General features: G+C 45.9%; 1 protein-coding gene across 2 annotated transcripts in view; it reads right to left on the bottom strand.

Annotated features, from left to right (window-relative positions):
- The window catches only part of LOC142101639 (uncharacterized), a 91,728-nt gene that overhangs the window by 51,150 nt on the left and 19,166 nt on the right, over window positions 1-21,412 (bottom strand). For both annotated transcript variants that reach the window (XM_075186046.1, XM_075186047.1), the window contains 2 exons: window positions 3,581-3,732; window positions 264-376 (listed from right to left, as the gene is read on the bottom strand). In XM_075186046.1, coding sequence (XP_075042147.1) covers window positions 264-376; window positions 3,581-3,732 — 265 coding nt within the window. The remainder of the gene's footprint in view (window positions 1-263; window positions 377-3,580; window positions 3,733-21,412) is intronic.

Genomic DNA, 21,412 nt, shown 5'->3' with positions numbered 1-21,412 from the left:
GGCTGCATGCATTTTTTTCCTTTAAAATATTCCTAATAAGCTGATCTGCATCCCCCAGGCTAAAATTTGCCAGCCAGCCCCTGGGTTACACACTGTGATCACAGGCAAAGTACAATTAGCAAGGTATGACAATTACCATTTTCATTGTTAGAATAATCTAACCTTGTAAAAGATGATTGTAAGGCTAAAACGTGTTGAGCCTTGTCAGGGCTGTGTTAACAGTATAGTCTTAGTTATTTGTAAACTATCTATAGGACACTCACAAGATCAATGATTTGAGCAGTAACTTCACAGTCTGATATGTATAATATCACGCTCTTTGAAGAACCCAATAGTGATGAAGAGTTTGCCAGTCCAAAGCCGTTCAGCCAGCCTCCTAATTGACACATAAAAATATATAATGAAGATTAAAAATTATATACACTTTTAATATTAAAGAACGTTATTATTTTACAAACATAAAAGCTGAAATTTAAATTGTGTTAAATAAAACATTACTTTTGTGTTACTGTCAAATGAACATGGAAAAATATTACTGTATTTTCTATCCAAAAATAAAATCATGCAATATTAATTTTAAAAATGTGTAAACCTCACTTTTTAAGACATCCACAAATGAACAATACATTCTGCCTGGTAAGAGTTGAATGTAAATAGGAGTCTTGATGGAAAACGTAATTGTATTTGGAGAAATCTTGCACTTGCCACCCCTTTCAGCATAGAGAGGAAGATCAGGGGTATTAATGTGCAAATGCAGTAAGGACCTGTGGATTTGGGTTAAGCATGTCCCTTTGAGATGTGTTTTATTGTGATTTACACATATCCTTAAGTATGCTAGCCAAGAGATGCAAATTTTGTACCAACATTACTGGGTGCAAATTTTGGAGTTGTAATTGATGATAACATGTAACATATTTGTACCAGATGCAGCTATAAACTAGATTTTAGGCTACACTTTTCTTAAATTTTGCTTCTCCTGTGTCCTAGAGGCCTGGCGCCTAGCAGCAAACGAGGATCTACCCCTGACTGAGGAGCCTCGAGCATTTGGTTGTCTACCTCTAAATGACTGTCCTCTAGGCCAGGAGTTCCCTCTAAAGGGCTGACGAAAGGAGCTGATCCGAGAAGTCCTGCCCCTAACTGAGAATACCGGCAAAGAAGTGCTTTTGCCCCCTGTTGCCTGGGAAATCATAGTATCCAATTCCGGCCCGAACAAACCTGCTGCTGAAAAAGGAATGGATTCAACGGACTTCTTTGATTCCGAATCTCCTTCCCAGGATTTCAGCCATAACGTTCTTCTTGCTGAAATGGATGCAGCCTGAATAGAGGAGGACACAGACGCTGTGTTCTGAGCCGCCTCATAAAAGGTACCCCGATGCCTCTTTCAGATGCAAAGCCAGGGGAAGTAAATCCGAGTCCTGTAAGGCCTCTGCCAGTTGGTCTGCCCATGTTTCCATGGCTCTAGCAACCCAAGCTGAAGCAAATGTGGGTCTAAAGGAAGAACCCGCAGCCACAAATATAGATTTTAGCTGGGATTCCACCCTGCGATCATTGACATCCTGCAGAATTGCTGAACCTGGGACTGGTAGTAAAGTATGTCTGGCCAAACGGGCTACTGGAATATCTACCTTAGGAATACTCTCCCAGCGGGCCACATCATCCTCCTGTAATGGATACAGGGAAGGGAACAGAGAACCTTCTATCAGGCTGTTTCCAGGCTCCCTCTGCAATATCTCTGAGTTCTACCGAAGGGGGAAAACGAATAGCCTTCCTTTTGGCCTTCTTAAAGAGACTTCTGTCTCTAGGAGTAGGATCCTCTGGTTCAGGGAGGTCCAACGCCTCTCTTACCGCTAAAACCAAATCATTAACAAAATGGCTTTTAGGGTCTTCTTCCTGCTCCAAAGGTTGCGTCTGGTCAGGATCAGAATATACTTCCCCCTCCTCCTCTGAAACCCCCTCCGGGTCTGAAAGGACCATAAGGGCATTAGCGGGTCTAGGCCTCTTCCTCTTAGCAGGCGGGATGTTTGGGGATTCAAGTAACTGGTTTAGTTTATCCAAACCCTTAATAAAAGCTGCGGACCATGCCGGCTCTGTGGGAACAGGGGCCTGGTCTGTAAGCAATGAGGAAGGTCCTGGCATAGACTCTTCAAAAAAAACTGTGGTAGCAGGAAGGCCCAAAGGCATACTAGCACTATTAGCCACCGAGGCTGCCACAGTAGACATCAGCTGATTGGACTGTGACACCATCTGTGCTAAAGAGGAAACCGACTGTGTCAGGGAGGCCACCCAGGCCGGTTCCTCTGTCAGTGGGGCTGTAGCAAGCTGGGATTGCGTAGGAGGACCCCCTGCATCGCAGACAGAACATAGAGCCAACGGGTCCCTCTGCCCACTAGGTAATTTTGCATTACATCTTGAACAAGTGAAACACTTTACTTTAGGGCCCTTTCCTTTATCTGCCATTTTACAAAGGAAGGCACACCAGACATACAGACTTAAATTTAGCTGTTAGAGAGCGAGAGACAGCAGAGAAAATAATATGAAAAAGAAAAAAGAAACAAATAATCAAACATAAAGTTATACTTGTAAATTGTTAAACCAAAATAAAATAACTTGGCAAGTGGGAGAACTATAATATAATTTCCACTACCCCACTTTGCAATACAATAATATATGTTTAAATAAATCAGATACTTAGCCACAGGCCAAACAGGGAAGAAGTCCAACAGCAGTGCCTGGTGCCTGCTCCCTCTTCTCTGCATCCTTTCCCGGGCTTATATTTGGCGCCAAAAAGGCTTGGCTAATCCAACTTTCCATGGAGAGCAGGGGTGCTCTATATCATAGCTCCCCCCCCATCTGATAATGCTGTCTCTCTCGAGTGCTTTTCCTGCCCCATTAGCGGGGAGGAGAAGAAAACAAATAGTATATGGCAGAGTAGTGGAGACCTCAATTGAGGTTTTTGCAGCGGATTTTCACCCCGATGCCCCCTCCTATGTATGAGGGGGGATCTTGGTATGGCCCCCTTCCCTTTCCTCATCTCCGCGGCTTATTTTAAAAAGGCTGCCGGCATTCTTTTCATTCCGATAACCGGCCCTCCATGCCTAATGGTAGCGCCGGTTATCAGTGAGGCCCTAAGAGTGACAGAGGTCCGGAGAGACTGTTGGTCACTCTGTATTGAAGCATGCTAATTTGCTCTGCCAGTGAGAGCCTCTGGCTTTCAGCTGACAGAGCAGTGCCTGTGCTGCTGTTCTGGGAGTGTGCTCTCTATAATAGAACACACTCCCAGGTCTGCCCAAGATATTCTCATAAAAAAAAAGAAAAGAAAAGAAAATTTTGCAGCAACTAAAACAGTGCCTAACTCCATGAGCACCTAGAAAAAACTGAGGAGGAAGAGGCAGGGGAGAGTTATAAAGGGGAGGGGTCTGTTAGCAATGCTAGAAATTAACTAGCTAGGTGCCAACTCCCATGCTCCCCTACACACCCCATGGTAAGCAGTGTCCCCCAGACTGGATGAAAGAGAAATATCTTTCTAGAACTCACAGAAAACATTGTGAATCCATATCTTAAAATCATCTTTATTGCTCACCTATTTTAGGTAGAACAAACCCAACAGGATTTTGCCACAAACCCTCAATGAAATCCCAGAGCTCTCTGCTGAGTAAATATTTCACAGGCTGTAGTTGTGTTAAACTGGTGATGTAAATGGAAATCTCACGGTCTGTGTTTTCCATATTTATTCTGCAATAAAAACAAAAATTACGTCAAATATGTTTTTCAAACGGAATTTGTTCAGAATCTTTTTGTTTTTGTATATGTATCACTTCATACATAGTTGAAAAATACTTTTGTCAACATAGATGTGTTTTTTATGGTGGTTTACTAAAGGCAAGATTCAGTTACTGTCACGGGCACTAGGAGTCTTTACCCAGGGATCACCAGATGGTAGGCTTACCAGAGCAATGTAGATGGTAATAGGGTACTCTGGTAGCTGGGTGATCACGGAACATGAAATGATGGCCGATGAGATGCTCAGGAAAGTCTATGACTAGCAACACTGGTAATAACGAGGTAATGATACACAAGGAACTGTATGGACAAGGACACGTGAAGGTAGTCAGTGGTCTGCGATAGCAAGTTGTACCACTGCTATAGTGAGGAGGAATGTCCAACAGAAACAAGGAGGTGATGAGAGTCAGCGGTCTGCGGGTAGCAAGTTGTACCGCTGTCTGAGTGAAGGAATGGAATCCAAGTGGAGGTATCCAGGTAGTCAGTGGTCTGCGGTAGCAAGTTGTACCACTGCTATGTGAGAGGATAATGGAACAGGTGATACCGGAAACAGGGATCAGTGGTCTGACATCAGCAAGTTGTACCACTGCATATATATGTGAGGAGGTGCACGGGGGAAGACTGCAACACAGGATATACACAGGCACCTTATACACGATCCACAGTAATATGCACAATATAGGTATATATATATGTAAATGACTGATCAGGTCTGCAATCTAGAAAGTCTCTTGAAGTAGTCCAGCATAATGATAACACAGTCAATGATGGCAATAGACTCAGCGGATAGCAGACTCCAGAGAGAACCAAACACAGTCCAGCAAGATATGCAATACACAGCACAGTCAATGAGAAGTATGCATACCGTGGTTCAGCAGTAGCAGTCAGATGGGATTGCAGCGGTACCTGAGCGGCTGGAGGCCGACTGGATAGGAAGTCCCTGGATAGGAGAAGCAGCGGTCTAGCAGGTGCAGCGCACAAGTGAGTAGACCGACAGGGACACGAATCCACAGGAGGCAGCAACACGTGGAACTGGACTCATAGGAAACCCAGGAGAATGGAGATGATCCAGCAGAGGGTAGTAGAAGAGATACAAATCCAATGCTGACAGGAGGGTAGAGGCCAGTGGAACACGTGAAGGCGTGGAGAGTGGATCAGCAGGAGATGGACGATAGCGCTGACCACAGCGGCAGGACTCAGCGGCACACGGAGGTAACCAGTAGCAACCACAGGAACCAACAGCGATGGGAAACAGGAGTGCAGCGCAGGGCAGGAGCTGTAGATCACGAAGAGAAGCAGATGGTAATGAAAAGCGGCAGTCTCGAGGAAGGCACAGCAAAGATGAGATGAGAGTGTAGTGCACGGAGGCAGCGGATAGTAATCAGCTGGCAGTCACGATGTTGAACACAGGCGAGTTGCAAGCAGGAGACTGTAGTGCACAGAGGCAGCGGATAGTAGTCAGCTGGCAGTCACGATGTTGAACACAGGCGAGTTGCAAGCAGGAGACTGTAGTGCACAGAGGCAGCGGATAGTAGTCAGCTGGCAGTCACGATGTTGAACACAGGCGAGTTGCAAGCAGGAGACTGTAGTGAACAGAGGCAGCGGATAGTAGTCAGCTGGCAGTCACATAGATGTAAAATAACGTAGAAGTGGTTTAGAAGACTGTAGTGCACGGAGGCAGCGGATAGGAATCAGCAAACAGTCATGATGATACAGTTGATGGTAGAAGTGGTATGGAACCACAGTAGTAGAAGTGGTTTGGAAACCACAGGAATCAGCAGCGCTGAATACACGAGTAATACAGGAACACCTTCAGAGACTCATGAGGAATGAGACTCCAAGATCAGGCAACGTGGTAGTGACCACAGGTGCTTAATATAGGGAGGTTGCCTGATCTGCCAATTAAGTTAAAGGGGTATACACTGAAGTATAGAAAAGGGCTGCGCATGCGCAGACCCTCAGGATGGTGGACGGCCACGGTTCCTAAATGTCCGGGAAGAGGCACTCACGGTCCGGTGAGTGACAGTTACACTCATGTAGATGTTGTTATGGGACCGATTACAGGTGTCGAATACAGGAACAGATCACTGTGCCTTATACTCCCCAGGTGATCAGAGAGAGTGTATGGATCACAGATTGCTTAGGATGGTCCCAGCTGTGGGGTGCCATACCAGTGTGTGATTTACCTCAAAGAAGTATCACAATGACTAAATACAAGCTGTTCTATGTAAATTATTTTGGGCACATTTAAATGTAGTTGGTATTACATCGACAGTACTGCAATAAAGCATTAAAGCTGAACTACAACATAGCAAAATATTTTTAAGAAGCTGCCACTCCCCCTATCTGTGCAATTGGTTTTCCCTGGTCTCACCCATTCTTCTAATTGCCCTGGAAAAAAACCAGGGCAACCAGGGCAGGAGGACCAATCACACGCTGCCACCAAGAAGGTCTGTTTCTTCCGCCCTCATCTGCAGCTATTTAAATTTGGTGAAGAAATTGATATGCTGGGCCTGAGTCATTAAAGGACGCAAAATGAGTGGAGCGTACGTACGTGCACTAATGCACGTACTTTGTGTCTGTGAACGGCCGAAGTCATTAAGCTGCGTATTCTCACATACGCAGCTTCATTACTTGCGGCGCAAGTGTTCCTATTCCACCCGTTCACGTCCGTACACGCCGACACATACTTGCATAACGTGCAGAAGCGAACGCTACGCTGTTTAGTGCATAGTAACATCATTGGTGTATCTCTCAATTGTTGAATCATGGTGCTGGTTGTAATTAACCGTAAAATATATATTCCCCTTGTTATGCTACTTTGTTTACCCTGTCAAGATGTTTTACTTTTGATGAATTAAATTTATTATTGAAATATTTTCACTGTTTAATAGTATATCATATATCAGTGTATAATGTGTATTTGATGTGGTTTTATAATGTCATATGTATTATATTTTATATATATATATATATATATATATATATATATATATATATATATATATATATATATATACACATATATAATATTATATAAGCCTTTGGTGTGAGCTGGAAGGAAAAAAATATGAACAGGAATGAAGTAGTTATTCAAATAACCTATGTTTCCAACCCAGAGATTTTCAACAAAGACTTGTACAGACTTCTTCGACTTGTCCATTGCATCCAGGAGACTCAAAAGGATCAGGATACGCCTAAATACTTTCTCAGCCAATTGTTATATGATAGGTGTAAATTATAGTACAACCTTCTTTTGTTGAAACACAAAGTACATCTCTGGTCTGTTTAAGATCAGAGTTTTCAGCATAGAAAAAGAGTGGAAGCTTATTATTTTGTAAATAAACGATGATCCAATTTTATTCGTTAAGTGTCTGTTGCTGAATGAATTTTTTTACTCAAAATTTTTATTGCATAATAAAGTATGAATGACATAGACTTTGGACAACAAACATATTGATTGAAATAATCACAAAGCAGTGTAGATATCCAGCAACGTCACTCACAAAACAGTAAGATATATTGTAATATAACAAAGTGGTAATGGGTAAGGGGCGGGAGGGAAAGGGAATAGGCATTGGAGGAGGAGTAGGGTAGGTAAGGGGGGGGGAGATGGTCGACTCATAGGATAAACTTAAGAAAAGCATGTTCACCTTCAGAAGGGGGCGCTGTCAGATCTGCATGGGAGTATTTTAAAGAAGTAAGGGGGTCGATGTTATCTGGAGTTGTGTAGGGAGAGACTGTTTGGAGGAAGAGAGAGTTGCGGGGATTTTAGGCATAAAGCCAGGGGGCCCAAATTTGATGAAATTTGTCTTCTTTGTCTCGCAGCAGCGACGTGATTTTTTCCATGTTGGCAATGAACCATATATAAGATCTAAGAGAAGAGATGCGGGGGGGATTTGCTTGCTTCCAAAATTTAGCAATCAGACATCTGGCGGCTGCCAGGACATGCGAGGCAAGTTTTGCGGAGTGGGTGTCTAGGTCTTGTATAGGATAACAGAGTAGGAAGGACCATGGGTTCTTCCTGATAGGGCATTGGAGGAGGGAGGAAAGAAGTCTCGACACCCTATCCCAGAAGGAGGAGATAACCGGACATGACCACCAAATATGTATGAAGGTGCCTCGATGGCCACAATTTCTCCAGCAATCGGGAGAGGCTGACTGGTACATTTTTGCGAGCCTGTCAGGTGTGAGATACCACCTGTAGTAGACTTTGTACGCATTTTCCTTAATTAATGTGGAGATGGAACTAGAAGCCACATTCAACCTGATGGTCTCCCAGCAGTCCTCCTCCGGGGGAGGGCCCAGATCCCTCTCCCACTCCCTCTCATGTGCGTTCCCGGAGGGTATCAGTTTCCCTAGTAGAATACTATACAAGGACGAGATCATACCCCTTCGTAGAGGGGAAGAGAGGCAGAGAGATTCAAATTGGGAGGGGGAGTGAGGTGAATTGTCCGACAGGAGTGACAGGAGGAAGTGCCGAACCTGCAGGTATTGGTAAAACGGCGGGCGGAAGTTAGGGACTCTGGAGCAGAGGGCGTCATAGGATATGGGCCTTCCTCGCTCAAGAAGGCTCCCCGCAAATCGGAATCCCGCCCTAGTCCATAGCCGAGAGAAAGATCGGGACATTCCCGGGGGGAAGGTGGGGTTATGCCACAGGGGTACAATGTGCAGAGGGTTAGGAAAGATAGAGAGATGGCCCTTGCAGGTCTCCCAGATCCGAGCCGCAAACTCCAGAGTTGGAAAACGTTTGGTTAGGGCCTTCCGAGTATCAGAAGGGACTCCCCAGAGGCCTGAGAGGCCGGGAATGGAGAGATAGGCAGCCTCCAAGTCTGCCCATGCATGAGATGCCGGAGGAGCAAATGAGGAAGCTATTGAGCTAAGCTGGGCTGCCCAGTAGTAGGCCTTGAGATCGGGGAAGCCCCTGCCTCCACCGCCCTTAGGTTTTTTGAGTAGTGCCAATCGAAGCCTGGGAGACCTGCCCCGCCAGACAAATTTGGAGAGGTGTTGCTGCATAGAGTAAATTTCAGTTAGGGGTATTCTCACAGGTAGTGTCTGGAAAAGGTAGAGAAGTTGAGGGAGAACAGTCATTTTGACCGCAATGATCCTGCCCAGCCACGAAATGATTAGGGTTCGCCAGGAGAAGATGTCTGATTTGAGTTTGTGGAAGAGAGCTGGATAGTTCTCCTGATATAGGGTTTCATATGAGGTGGTTATATATACTCCCAGGTATTTTAATTTTTTCTTCTGCCACCTAAAGTGAAAATGGGAGGTGAGATCATAGCAGTCCCGTGAGGGTACATTAAGAAATAGGGCTTCGGATTTTGTTATATTGATTTTATACCCGGATAGGTCGCCATACCTCGATAGGAGACAGAACAGGTTGGGCAAAGATATTCTTGGCTGCTGGAGCGTGAGGAGTATATCGTCAGCGAACAGCGAAAGCTTACTCTCCAGAGATCCTGTCACCACTCCTCTGATATCTGGGGAGGCTCGGATAGTGGCTGCCAGAGGCTCAATGACCAGAGCGAAAATTAAGGGGGAGAGTGGGCATCCCTGGCGGGTTCCATTGCTTATTGGGACGGGATCAGAAGGAGAACCATTGACCATAACCTTAGCAGAAGGGTGAGAATACAAGGCCTGGACCCCCGACAGGAAGTCCCCAGACAGACCGAAGTGCTTGAGGGTATGAGTCATGAACTGCCAGGAGATCCTGTCGAAGGCCTTTTCGGCATCCAAGGATAAGATGATGGAGGGAGTTTTCCTAATGTTAAGTATATGAATGAGGTCAATAGTTCTCCTCGTGTTATCCCTGGCCTGCCTACCAGGGACAAACCCCACCTGATCATAGTGAACTAGCCCGGGGAGTACAGTGTTTAGGCGATTGGCCAGGATCTTGGCGTATAGTTTCAAGTCGTTATTAAGGAGGGATATTGGGCGATAACTAGCACAATTGTGGACTTCTTTGCCCTCCTTGTGGATCAGGGTTATCCGAGCTTCCAGAGATTCTTTAGGCCAGGGTTTGCCTTTTAGAATAGAGTTAAAAAGAGTGGAGAGTTGAGGGGCCAGAAGAGCAGCAAATTTCTTATAGTAGGCTGCCGAAAACCCATCAGGGCCAGGTGCCTTTCCTGCTTTCTGAGCCTTAATAACCTGCACTACCTCCTCCAAGGAGATGGGTTCACTAAGACGATCTGCAGCCTGGGAAGTAAGCTTCGGAAGGCGAGCATCCTCCAGAAACTTATCTATACGCTCTGCCTGTTCCTGATGGGCCGAGGTGTTGGGGGGTTGAGGGAGGTTGTACAATTTTAAATAGTAATTCTGGAATTCTGAGCGGATTAATTTTGGGTCATAAACCAGGGCTCCGGAGGGATCCCTAATAGCCATAAGATTACGGGCCGAGACTTTGGTCCGCAGCCGAGTGGCCAAGAGCTTGTCCGCCTTATCACCTCTTTCGTAAAAACGCTGATTCAGCCATTTCAGCTTGTTGGCCACTCAGTGGGAGAGAAGTAGGTTAAGTTCACCCCTCACAGAGGCCAATTGTTTGAATAAAGCAGGGTCAGGATTAGATTTATGTTGTTCCTCCAACTGGTGGAGGGCCGTGGAGAGACGCATGGTCTCGGCTGCCCTAGCCCTTTTGGCATTTGCTGCCGAAGCCATTAGATGTCCTCTAATGACCGCCTTATGAGCATTCCAGAGAGAAGAGGGTGAGATATCAGGAGATTCATTTGTTTCAAAGTATTCGGATATTAGGGATTTAATATGAGCTACTGTATTTTTGTCATGGAGAAGGGACTCGTTGAGTCTCCAGGAGAAAGTGGAGGGCCGGGAAACTAGGGAAGAGAGATCCGCCGAAATTGGGGCATGGTCAGACCATGTAATTGAATGGATAATAGAATTAGTGAGTTTGAGGGTCAAGTCGTGGCTGAGCAGGATCATGTCGATTCGGGAATAGGTGTTATGGACTGAGGAGTAGAAAGAATAATCTCGGGCCAAGGGGTCAGAGATTCTCCAAGTATCGTATAGATTGTGCAGTTTCATGAAATCCTGCAAGGCCCTAGAGTTCCTCCTATCCCTCCCGTCAGAAAGAGCAGTTGAGTGAGCAGATCTATCCAAGTGGGGGGTAAGGACCGCATTAAAGTCTCCTCCTACTATCAATTCTCCCCTACGAACCTGAGAGAGTGTAGCTCCCAGGCGTTTAAAGAATTTGTGCTGATCTTGGTTCGGGGCATAGATATTCACTAGCGTGCACGGGAGGTTGTTCAATTTACCGACTAGGATAAGGTATCTACCTTCTTTATCTCTGTGTGAGTCTGCGAGGTCAAAGACAATATTGCGTGAGAAAAGGATTGCCACCCCGCATCTCTTCTTGGCAGAGTCACAAGCATGATAAGAGAGGGGGAATCTTTTGGATTTAAGTTCCGGGTGCAAGTGTTTGATAAAATGGGTCTCCTGTAGGAATACTAGGTCGCCCTTAAGGGCCTGTAAAGAAGCATAGAGTTTGCCCCTTTTTTGGGGAGAATTAAGACCTTTAACATTGAAAGAAATCAAACGGAGTGTCATGAGGAAGTCAAAGGGGAAGAGTCAGGAGGTGAAAATATGTGTGGTGAGTTGTAATTTTGATTTGCTGAAGGGATAGATACCAAAGACGACCATGGTTGGGGGGACATTGTAGGTGTGGTGGGAGGTTGGGGAAACATTGTAGGTGTGACGGGAAAGTGGGGGTAGGAGGACGGGTGTGGTGCAGGACGCCCGTCCAGGATGCTGGTGGGACAGAAGGAGCGGTACCCTAGGTACCCGGGGACCAGCTGAGAGCAACCAAGCTCTATGGGGAAAGTGGCTAGGACTTACCAATCGAGAGGTCGAAAGGTGAATGGCTGACGGGGGGGGGGGCGAGGTGGGCATCTGCCACCCAGTGGGTCCATATGTGTGGGTGCGGGGAGGGGGAGGTGACAGACTAGAGTGAATCAGTAAGATGGGGCCACATAATGCAGATACATTAACTATGTAACATTGTCAAATCGGAGGGTACAATGATAGCAGGCGGATGCTTACAAATGTGAAAATGTACCAATGTGAACACGTAAAAAAAAAATCCCACAGTTAAACGAAAAACAATTACATAACAAGTCCAAATAGACCTTAAGATCAGACAAACAGGCCTGTCAATGATCATGGAGGAGGTACAGCCCTTCCCAGGGGGGTCCATAGCGGCTTTACGCTGTGGCTCCAAGACGGCCATGGGTATGGAGATCCACCTGTAAGCGGAGAGAGCAAAAACAAAAAAGAGAAAGAAAAAAAAAAGAAAAAGAAAAAACAGCAGACCTAGAGCATATAAACGGTACAGTGAGAAACTAGGCAACATATGAACATTTCGGAGGGTTCGCCTCCGAGTAGGCATAGTTCCTCGGATAGTCTCCAGTAGGGGTGGCCACTATACGATCCGGAACGGTTCTCAATAACCCTGATCCAGATGGACCTTCCTTGGATGGGGAGTCTCTCATCCCTAAGAGACAGTCAGGGAGATAGATTACGAGGTCTTGCGAGGAGTAGAAGATTTCTGTACTGTGGACCATTCGCCTCTGGGAACTCTTTGGGGCCGCGGATTTGTATCCTGGTTGCCCGAGGTAGATGTTTGAGAGGCACCCGGGGGGGGCTCGGGAGCAAGGCCTATGCGTTGTAGAAGAGCCCGAGCCTCAGGGAGTGTGCGGGCGGAAATCTGTCGCTCCTGATGCCAAAGAAACAGGCTGTCACTCACCGGACTGTGAGTGCTTCTTCCCGGACATTTAGGAACCGTGGCCGTCCTCCATCCTGAGGGACTGCGCATGCGCAGCCCTTTCTATTCCTCCAGTGTATGTTCCTTTAACTTAATTGGCAGATCAGGCAACCTCCCTATATTAAGCACCTGTGGTCAACACCACGTTGCCTGATCTTGGAGTCTCATTCCCCATGAGTCTCTGAAGGTGTTCCTGTGTGTCCTCGTTTATTCAGCCCAGCTGATTCCTGTGGTTTCCAAACCACTTCTACCTCTGTGGTTTCCAAACCACTTCTCCTACTGTGGTTCCCATACCACTTCTACCATCTACTGCATCATCGTGACTGTGAGCTGATTCCTATCCGCTGCCTCCGTGCACTACAGTCTTCTAAGCACTTCAACTCCACCTTGTATCATTGGGACTGTTAGCTGATGCCTATCCGCTGCCTCCGTGCACTACAGGCTTCAACCTGCAACTCGTCTGTGTTTCATCATCGTGACTGCTAGCTGATTCCTATCCGCCGCCTCTGTGCGCTTCAGTCTTCAGCCCTTGTCAACTCTCCCGTGTTTCCTGGAGTCTGCTGCCACTATTGCTACCCGCTACTCTCCGTGATCAACTGTTTCAGTTCAACTCTGCTCTGGTGTCCCATCGTTACTGCACCTGCTGGTTGCTATTGGCTACCTCCGTGTTCCCGCAGAGACCCGCTGCTGTTACTTCTCAGCGCTACGCATCCATCTACTGCTGATCCGCTCTCCACGCCTTCCTGGGTTCCCTGCTGGTCTACCTACCTGTGCGCTGCACCTGCTAGACCACCGCTTCACCCATCCAGGGACTTTGCATCCTGCCGGCCTCCTGCCGTTCAGGTATCTCTGCACTTCTGTCTGACTGCCTTCTCCTGAACCACGGTATGCATACTTCCCATTGACTGTGCTGTGTATTGCATACCTTGCTGGACTGTGTTGGTTCTCCTCTGGAGTGTACTATCCGCTGAGTCTATTGCCATCATTGACTGTGTTATCTCATGCTGGATTACTTCAAGAGACTTTCTATATTGGCAGTGTTGTTCAGTCATTTATACATTTATATTGTGCATATTACTGTGGATCAAGGTCAAGGTGCCCGTGTATATATTGTGTTGCAGTCTCTCCCCGTGCACCTCCTCACATATATATTCAGTGGTACAACTTGCTAGTGGCAGACCACTGACTCCTGTTTCCAGTTTCACCTGCTCCAGTATCCTCTCACATAGCAGTGGTACAACTTGCTAACGCAGACCACTGACTCCCCGGATACCTCCACTTGGATTCCATTCCTTCACTCAGACAGCGGTACAACTTGCTATCCGCAGACCGCTGACTCTCATCACCTCCTCGTTTCTGTTGGACATTCCTCCTCACTATAGCAGTGGTACAACTTGCTACCGCAGACCACTGACTACCTTCACGTGTCCTTTGTCCATACAGTTCCTCGTGTATTACTACCTCCATATTGCCAGTGCTGCTAGTCATAGACTTTCCTGAGCATCTCATCATCTGCTATTTCCTGTTCCGTGATCACCCTGCTACCAGAGTACCATATTACCACCTATACTGCTCTGGTAAGCCTATCACCTGGTGATCCCTGGGTAAAGACTCCTAGTGCCCGTGACACAGGCGGAAGGGGAAGCCCCAGCGATAACGAACATTGTGGTCTCATAGAACTTGCGTTACTGGAGCGAGCTCCCGACGTCTGGCCAGAGTGGTCGGAGACAAGTCCTGAAAGATCTGTATGTTGTGACCCTCAAATGTTAGGGTGTGCAACTTTCTGGCTCCGCGCAAAACCATCTCCTTGGTGGTAAAGAAGTGGAGCCGTAAAATGACATCTCTAGGCTGGTTCTGGTCGGTCGATCTGGGCTTTAGGGCCCTATGGGCTCTGTCCAATAGTAAGTAGTCCTCCGGGACCTCAGGAGCCAATTGGGAGAAAAGCTTCTTCAGATACTGGTCCAGGTGGGCAGATTCGACCGTTTCCGGAATGCCCTTCAGGCGTAGATTATTCCGCCTAGCCCGATTATCCATATCTTCCTGATGTTCCTGGACAGATGTCAGGTCACTACGAAGGCGTACAATATCCTCCTCCATTCCTGTCTGGGAGGACACCACCGTTTCCAATCTTTGTTCAACTTGGTCTGTGCGAGCACCAATTGAAGCCACCTCCGCACGTAGTGAGTGAAGAGCAGTTTGCACCTCTGAATGGACGGAAGACTTCAGCTCTTTCATTTCTTTGATTAGCGATAAAAAGTCCCGTCTGGTTATCGGGGATGTGTCATCCTCATCTGATTCAGATTCAGCAGAGGTGTGAGGGGAATCTGTTCTCTCCCGATGCGGAGTTGAAGTCGATTGCTTCGAGAAATACTGAGGAAGTCCTTTAGAATGAGGTTTCTTACCTCCCTTAGGCATTGTGGAGAAACCCAAAGGGCTGGAATTTTAAACAGGAGTGGCGGTATGTCCAGGCAGGTTAGCAGAGTAAATCACGATGGACGGACCCACTTAGGAAGGAGGGCTCACATGAATCTGGAGTTGAAAAGCAGTGTAGAAGAGACTTCCCCCCCCGTCAGCATTTAGGGGGTTAAAGGGTCATTGAGCACCCCAGGATGCCCGAGCCGGAATCCAATAATAGGTAGAATATGGAATGGATGAATGAATCAGCGGCCCAGAGCAGCCTTTGCAGGGAAGGACTGAGAATCTGGTGTTTATGACAGTGTGATACCTATATGCTTAGAAATTCAGGGATGGCAGTATAAGCAACTGACCACTAGGAGGCAGCGGTCTCTGTGAAGCCTGAAGGTACTGTATTATACTATAAATGCATCTAGGGCAATTTACACTTAAAGGGATCAGTATAAGCCCTGCATCTGTCTCCCTCAGGACTAGAGAGCAGTTTTGGTGGCTAGATGTTCTCCACTCAGCGCTTGGAGGAGCAGATACTGACTTTTTAATTCACAAGGGAGGTAGGCACTATACAAAATGGATCTGCAGCTTATTCAACAGGTGTTTCTGTAGCAGGGCGATGGCACACCTTATACTTGATTAGGCCTTTCTCTGGTCCTGCCTTGTGCTATGTTAGGTACCTGGGGGAGTATGCTGCTGGGAGGCTCTAGGACGGCACCTCTCCGCTTTTCTCCTTCTCTCCGCCGCCGACTAGGAGTCCCCTTCCGAAGCCGGGAGTCAGGGCAAGCTCTATCAGAAAAAAAAAAAAATTTTCAAACCTCCTCTCGCGGGGGCCTTGCCAGGGAACCCAGAAGTCCTGCTAGATCCGGTGAGCTCTCCTGCCGGCACCCTCCGTTAACCTCCTGCCGCCGACCGGAAGTTGGTCTCCGAAAACCGGAAGTCGCGGCACCTGCGCTTCTGAGGGAAACCACAGCCGTGGACAGAAGGGCACAAATAGGCCGCAGATCACGGTCCCCCCGCCGGAGGAGCTGGAGAATCCCCAGGCACAGGTAGGATGTTGTTTTATTTGCTGGGAGTCACCTTCTTCGTTGCCGTGCGGGTCCCGCGGCGACGCAGCTCTGGGGGTCAGCCCGCCTTACAGAGCATTCATAGATGTCTCCGCTCAGGGTCCGCTTTATTTATTTTTAATATGCCCCACTCGTGCCTGGATGTTTCAGCCTCAAAGGTATGTGCTGGTTCTCGCCTTTTGCAAGGTATATTCCCTCTTTAAATTGTTTAAATGAGGAGTTGGGACGGAGCTCCTCGGAATTCTAACCTCCCAAGATGGCTTCCAGGCCACGCCCCCCTGAATGAATTTTTTAATGACTTTATTGACCTATATAACACCAGTGAGGTTATGCCGCTAGCCCTGTTTTCCCTGTGTATCTGGTTGTGTCTTGGTTCTGTTTTCAGTATATGTTTTCGAAAGAGGTTATGTCGTACCAAACTGTTATTTCTTTGGGGCCTTACCACATTTTATCCCGGATACGAGGTGTGACCCTATTGGTTGGCCTCTTCTCCATTGGCTTTTAAACAACAGCTTTACTTAAGTGTATAATGCTAATACGTAAATTTGTTCCATGAAATCACACACATACCAGTTTTTCTTTTAACAAAAATATTTTAATTTATAAACTAAAACTATGAACAAATGTTAAGTAAGAAACACTAAACAAAAATCAATAAAAGGTATTTAACAATTTTTTAATATATTTATTTTTTTTTACATTTTTTTGCTTTTTTTTATGCTTTTTATATATTTTTTCTTGCTTTTTTAATTCACACAGAAGCCTCTGGCTGTGCCTTGGAGGACCCATCGACTCCTCATCAGCTGCAAAAAATGAAACACAACAATTTAGAAAATGCACTCATAATACATTAATGTGGTGAAATGCTAGCTGTCGGTTCTTGTACCTTTGCATTTTGTAAGCTCGGTATAGTGCATAAATGAATGTTACCCAAACACTGGCCCCATTCATTAAATTTTGATAAATGTAGGAGTACAGAACATATACTGAAAACAGAACCAAGACACAACATGATACATAGATAGGTGACAGGGTAAAGCAAATCAGATTATCTCTGACAGATAGTGAAAGGGATGGTAGAAATCAGCAAGAAGAAGGCCTAAACTTAAGAAAACAGGGAAACAGGCCTATCGAAGAAGGCCAAGAGGATGAAGGAACTCTAGAAGGAGCACACAACAAAAGAGGGCCATGCGCATGAGAGCTTACAACCTAAAGGGAAGGGGGAGACACAAGTAATACAAAGTATATAGTATTATATTGTTTTGGTGTATACATTAACTTTCTGCAAAATTTTGCCAAGGAGAATCTCACCCTCTAGGGTGCATTTTTAAAGCCTGCCAGCTGAGTTGGCCTGCGCACAAGACAAGAATTGGTGGGAGGACATTTTTCCCATTGTGGGAACTTAGGATGCCTTGTACTGTGAATGGGCAGTGAAAACTGTTTGTCATGTTCTACCCAAAAAAGATAAAAAAATCATATCTTGACAAAAAAAAACACAACTAAAGGATACGAAAATTACCATGTAATGTACTTACTTTCCTCAACCAGCACTTGTGGTTGCTGAGAGGTGGATTCTGGAATAGCAGAGGTGATGATGCCAGGTCAGCGGACTGCGGCGAATCCTCCACCACCGCTGACTCCACCTGTGGCTGTTGGCTACCACCTGGTGCCTCCGGTGTGACCACCTGTTGATGTTGGCGGTGGTGTTCGGAGTTGCGCTGGCGTCCTGTTGGAGACCATGATGCCTTATCTTATGTGTATTTTTGTAATGTATTCACCATACACAGCGAATACATACATACATGCAGCGAATGGTAGCTTTGAATGCTAAAATGGTACTCATGTCAATAACATTAAATTTGTCAAAAAATGTACACTAAAATTTTTAACATATATATAATAGGAAATAATCAGAATAATAGCAAATAAGACTAACATTATTCATACATTTAGTATGAGAATGGTCAGAAAATAGGCCTTTTCTGTCCATATTTCCTGTGAGGAGAAAAAATTACATTGCCATATTATATAGTGTTTGAACGCGACTTACTAGCAAGAATTTCAGCCCTCAAATCTGCAAGAAGGTCGGGCTGCCGTCTCCGCAGATCACTCCATCGGCGTTGCAACTGCACGATGGAGCGGCTCCACTCCACTCCGCGTCCACTCTCTGCACCATCAAAAGCAAGAATATGGGAAGAAATTACAAATGAGGTCAATGCCGTGGCTCTAATCAGACGCAAAGTTAATGAGGTCCAGAAAAGGTAAATATTTAAGCGTACAAAAATTGGTTAAATGTGTCCAGATTTTGGGGATAATATTATCCTGCTAATGTGTCTATTTTGCACACAGGTGGCAAGACTTTAAACGCTGCCTAAAAGATAACATTTCTGAACATAGAAGACATGCCAGAATAACAGGTGGTGGACCTCCAGCAATGCTGGAATTGACTGCATTGGAGACCAGGGCATTGGCCTGTTTGGATGCGGAGATGGTTCAAGGTGTGGGCCGCATTGACACCGCCAGCGAGCCTATCACAGCTACAGGTATATACACACACATATATATAAATTCACACAAAGGACGTCATTAATGATGATGATGATGATGATGATTATTTATTTTTTTTTTTTCCCCTTGTAGGGCCCAATACAGCGGAAGACATTTCAGAGGATGAGCTGTGGAGGAGCCACGTGATGTGGAAGAGCATCAGATAAGTGAGGAGGCAGAAATCAGTGAACGGGAATCACTGCACGCATGCTATCACAGTATTAGACACAAATGCCACTATTCAGTCCAATACCACAGATATTGCCACAACCCTCACCCGTATGGAGCACACTATGAACTTAAACCTTTCATCTATCAACACTACCCTTACCCGTCTCACTGACCTTATTGCAGTGTATATCACTAATCCCCAATCACGCATATCACAGGAATCTTCTCCTACTTCTTTCTCTCCATCTCTTAGTCCCATGTATCAATCATACTACACTTCACCCGATTATCGTTCCACAGGTAGGCCTTATCGCGCGCACCCGTCTTCACATATTGAACAACTCCACTCTCAAGGTTCTATTGGTTCTAGTCTAAGACCCCAAATGCATTGCCATCATTTCTAAAGCAACCCATATGTTGACATTGACCCATATTCGCATTCTAATCAGCAATACAACTATTATTTACCTCCACCTGGCCCTTCTGCCCCATCTGCCATCTCTGCCCCATCTGCCCCATCTGCCATCTCTGCCCCATCTGCCATCTCTGCCCCATCTGCCATCTCTGCCCCATCTGCCATCTCTGCCCCATCTGCTACATGATTTCCATCGACTGCCCCTATGACGTGCGGGAAACCGGCTATGTGGGAAAACTGCCGTTTTATCGGCACCAGGGACTCCTCATCGAGTGGCAGATGTATGAATTGCCTTAGACGCGACACAAACGCCCCCAGAACAACCTTTAGCACACGACTGAAGGACTTCTGGGACATCCCTGAAGTGACTCCCACAGTGGTCTGAAATGACCCTGTCGAACAAAAGTGCAATACCGCCAACAGTTTAGTCAATGGCGGTATTGCTGTTGGGCTGTTGCGCTTGGGCTCCAGGTCAATCTGCACTATGCGCAGGGTGTCCAGGATGACACTAGGTGGGAGACGATAACGACGCACCACCTCAGCATCAGACATGCCAAAGAGGCTGACACGTGGCCTGAACACACGCTCCCTGGGTCGGCGACGATGGGTTACTTGCTGATTTTGGGGGCGGCGACGCTGGTTGTCCTCCTGTGCTGCCACATGTGCCTCAGCCATTTCTAAGAAACGCTATATTTGAAAAGAGAAGGATGTTAAAAAAATAGAATTAACTCATAGCTTGGAAAATGTCACTCCTATTTGAACAGGAAAACAATATACTTACACCAACAAGTGGGTTGGCCAAACTCATAATGTGGCTAAAAAAACAAAACAAAAATTGTCAGAGGGTGAATAAGAAGTTATGGCATCTGCTTCTATGCTATGTCAGGTTGCAGACCTAGACCCATGTTACTTACCTCAAAATGGAGCAGGATTATCCTGTTCACTTGCAAACAATTGTCAATGGAAAACTAAAAAAGAAAAAAAAAAGTAAACAAAAGATAAAAATAATCTAAAAAGTACTACACAGCCCAATACAAGAAAACTATTATCTGAAACAAAGTATAACACCCAAAATAACCAAAAAGTCCCAGACAAATCAAACAATAAAATGTTAAAACAAATCAACCAAAGAAACCATAGTAATATCTTAAAATATATCATGCAAACATACTGTCACAATTTGCCTGGCAGCTCCTAACCTGGACTATCAGACTTTACTATTTTGTGTTCATTTTGTGTCTTAGCAGCAGTACCTCTGCTCACCAGAGGTGCTGCTATTGTGCCTGTTGTGCTCCTAGTACCTTAGGAGTTAACACTGTTCACTAATTATTCCATGCACCTGGGTGTGTTCTCATTTCCTTTTATATACCTGTCACTCCCAACACACATAGCTGGTTATTGATGTGATATCCTGTGGTTACACCCTGTGATTCTTCCTCCTGCATTGTTCTTGTGATTCTACTGCATTAGGATCTCATCATTCATTCTGCTGATCTGTTTCATATGTGAACCTGGGACTTACCTGTGCATTTCCCTGTATATGCTGCCTGGAATCTTCCCTCACCTTCCATTTACCTGCAAGTGCTGAATATCTGGTATTTCTGCAAACTTATGATTTCATCACCTGTTTATATTTGCCAGCAATAAACATTGTTTATTTCTTTACCTATTCATGGCTCTTTAGCTGTATTTCTATGTTGTATCGTGACACATACCAGTAAATGAATCAGCAGTGAACAGGGCACATCATCTACGCAGAGCTTTATAGCAGTGGTTAATTAGCAAAGAGTATGCAGGTGATGGTCTGCATGCGTCCTGATAACATGGGCGTTCCTTTCGATAATTTGTGTGTGCTTGTGGTTCAGATATGAGAGATAAACTAGACCCTTGGCAGGCGCATAGCGTACGCCACCACAAACGCGATCGCCTGCGTTCGCACCAGTATGACTTGGACGTAGTTAGACGGGAACACCCCTACAGTTTTTGCGTTCGCGAAAGTAAACAGGCCCGGCAACCGAGCATGCGCACTAAACTTTTGCCTTCGCTACGCGCTGAAAAGTTCCTTGATGACTCAGGCCCGCTGTCTTGAGTGAGGGTGGGACAGGAGGAAAATATTTTAGGTAGGTGTAGTGCAGCTTTAATGATATTGAAGCAGCAAAACATACATTGAGAGCCATTATTTAATACATTTTCTAAAAGACCTTTCTCACTCTGGCTTCCTCGCTGAAGAAATTTGAAGAGTGGCCCTTCACC

Source organism: Mixophyes fleayi, chromosome 9 (assembly GCF_038048845.1).
Source record: "Mixophyes fleayi isolate aMixFle1 chromosome 9, aMixFle1.hap1, whole genome shotgun sequence".
NCBI lineage: Eukaryota > Metazoa > Chordata > Amphibia > Anura > Limnodynastidae > Mixophyes > Mixophyes fleayi.
Note: the sequence above shows the minus strand (reverse complement) of the source record. Positions and strands in the feature narration are given on the sequence as shown.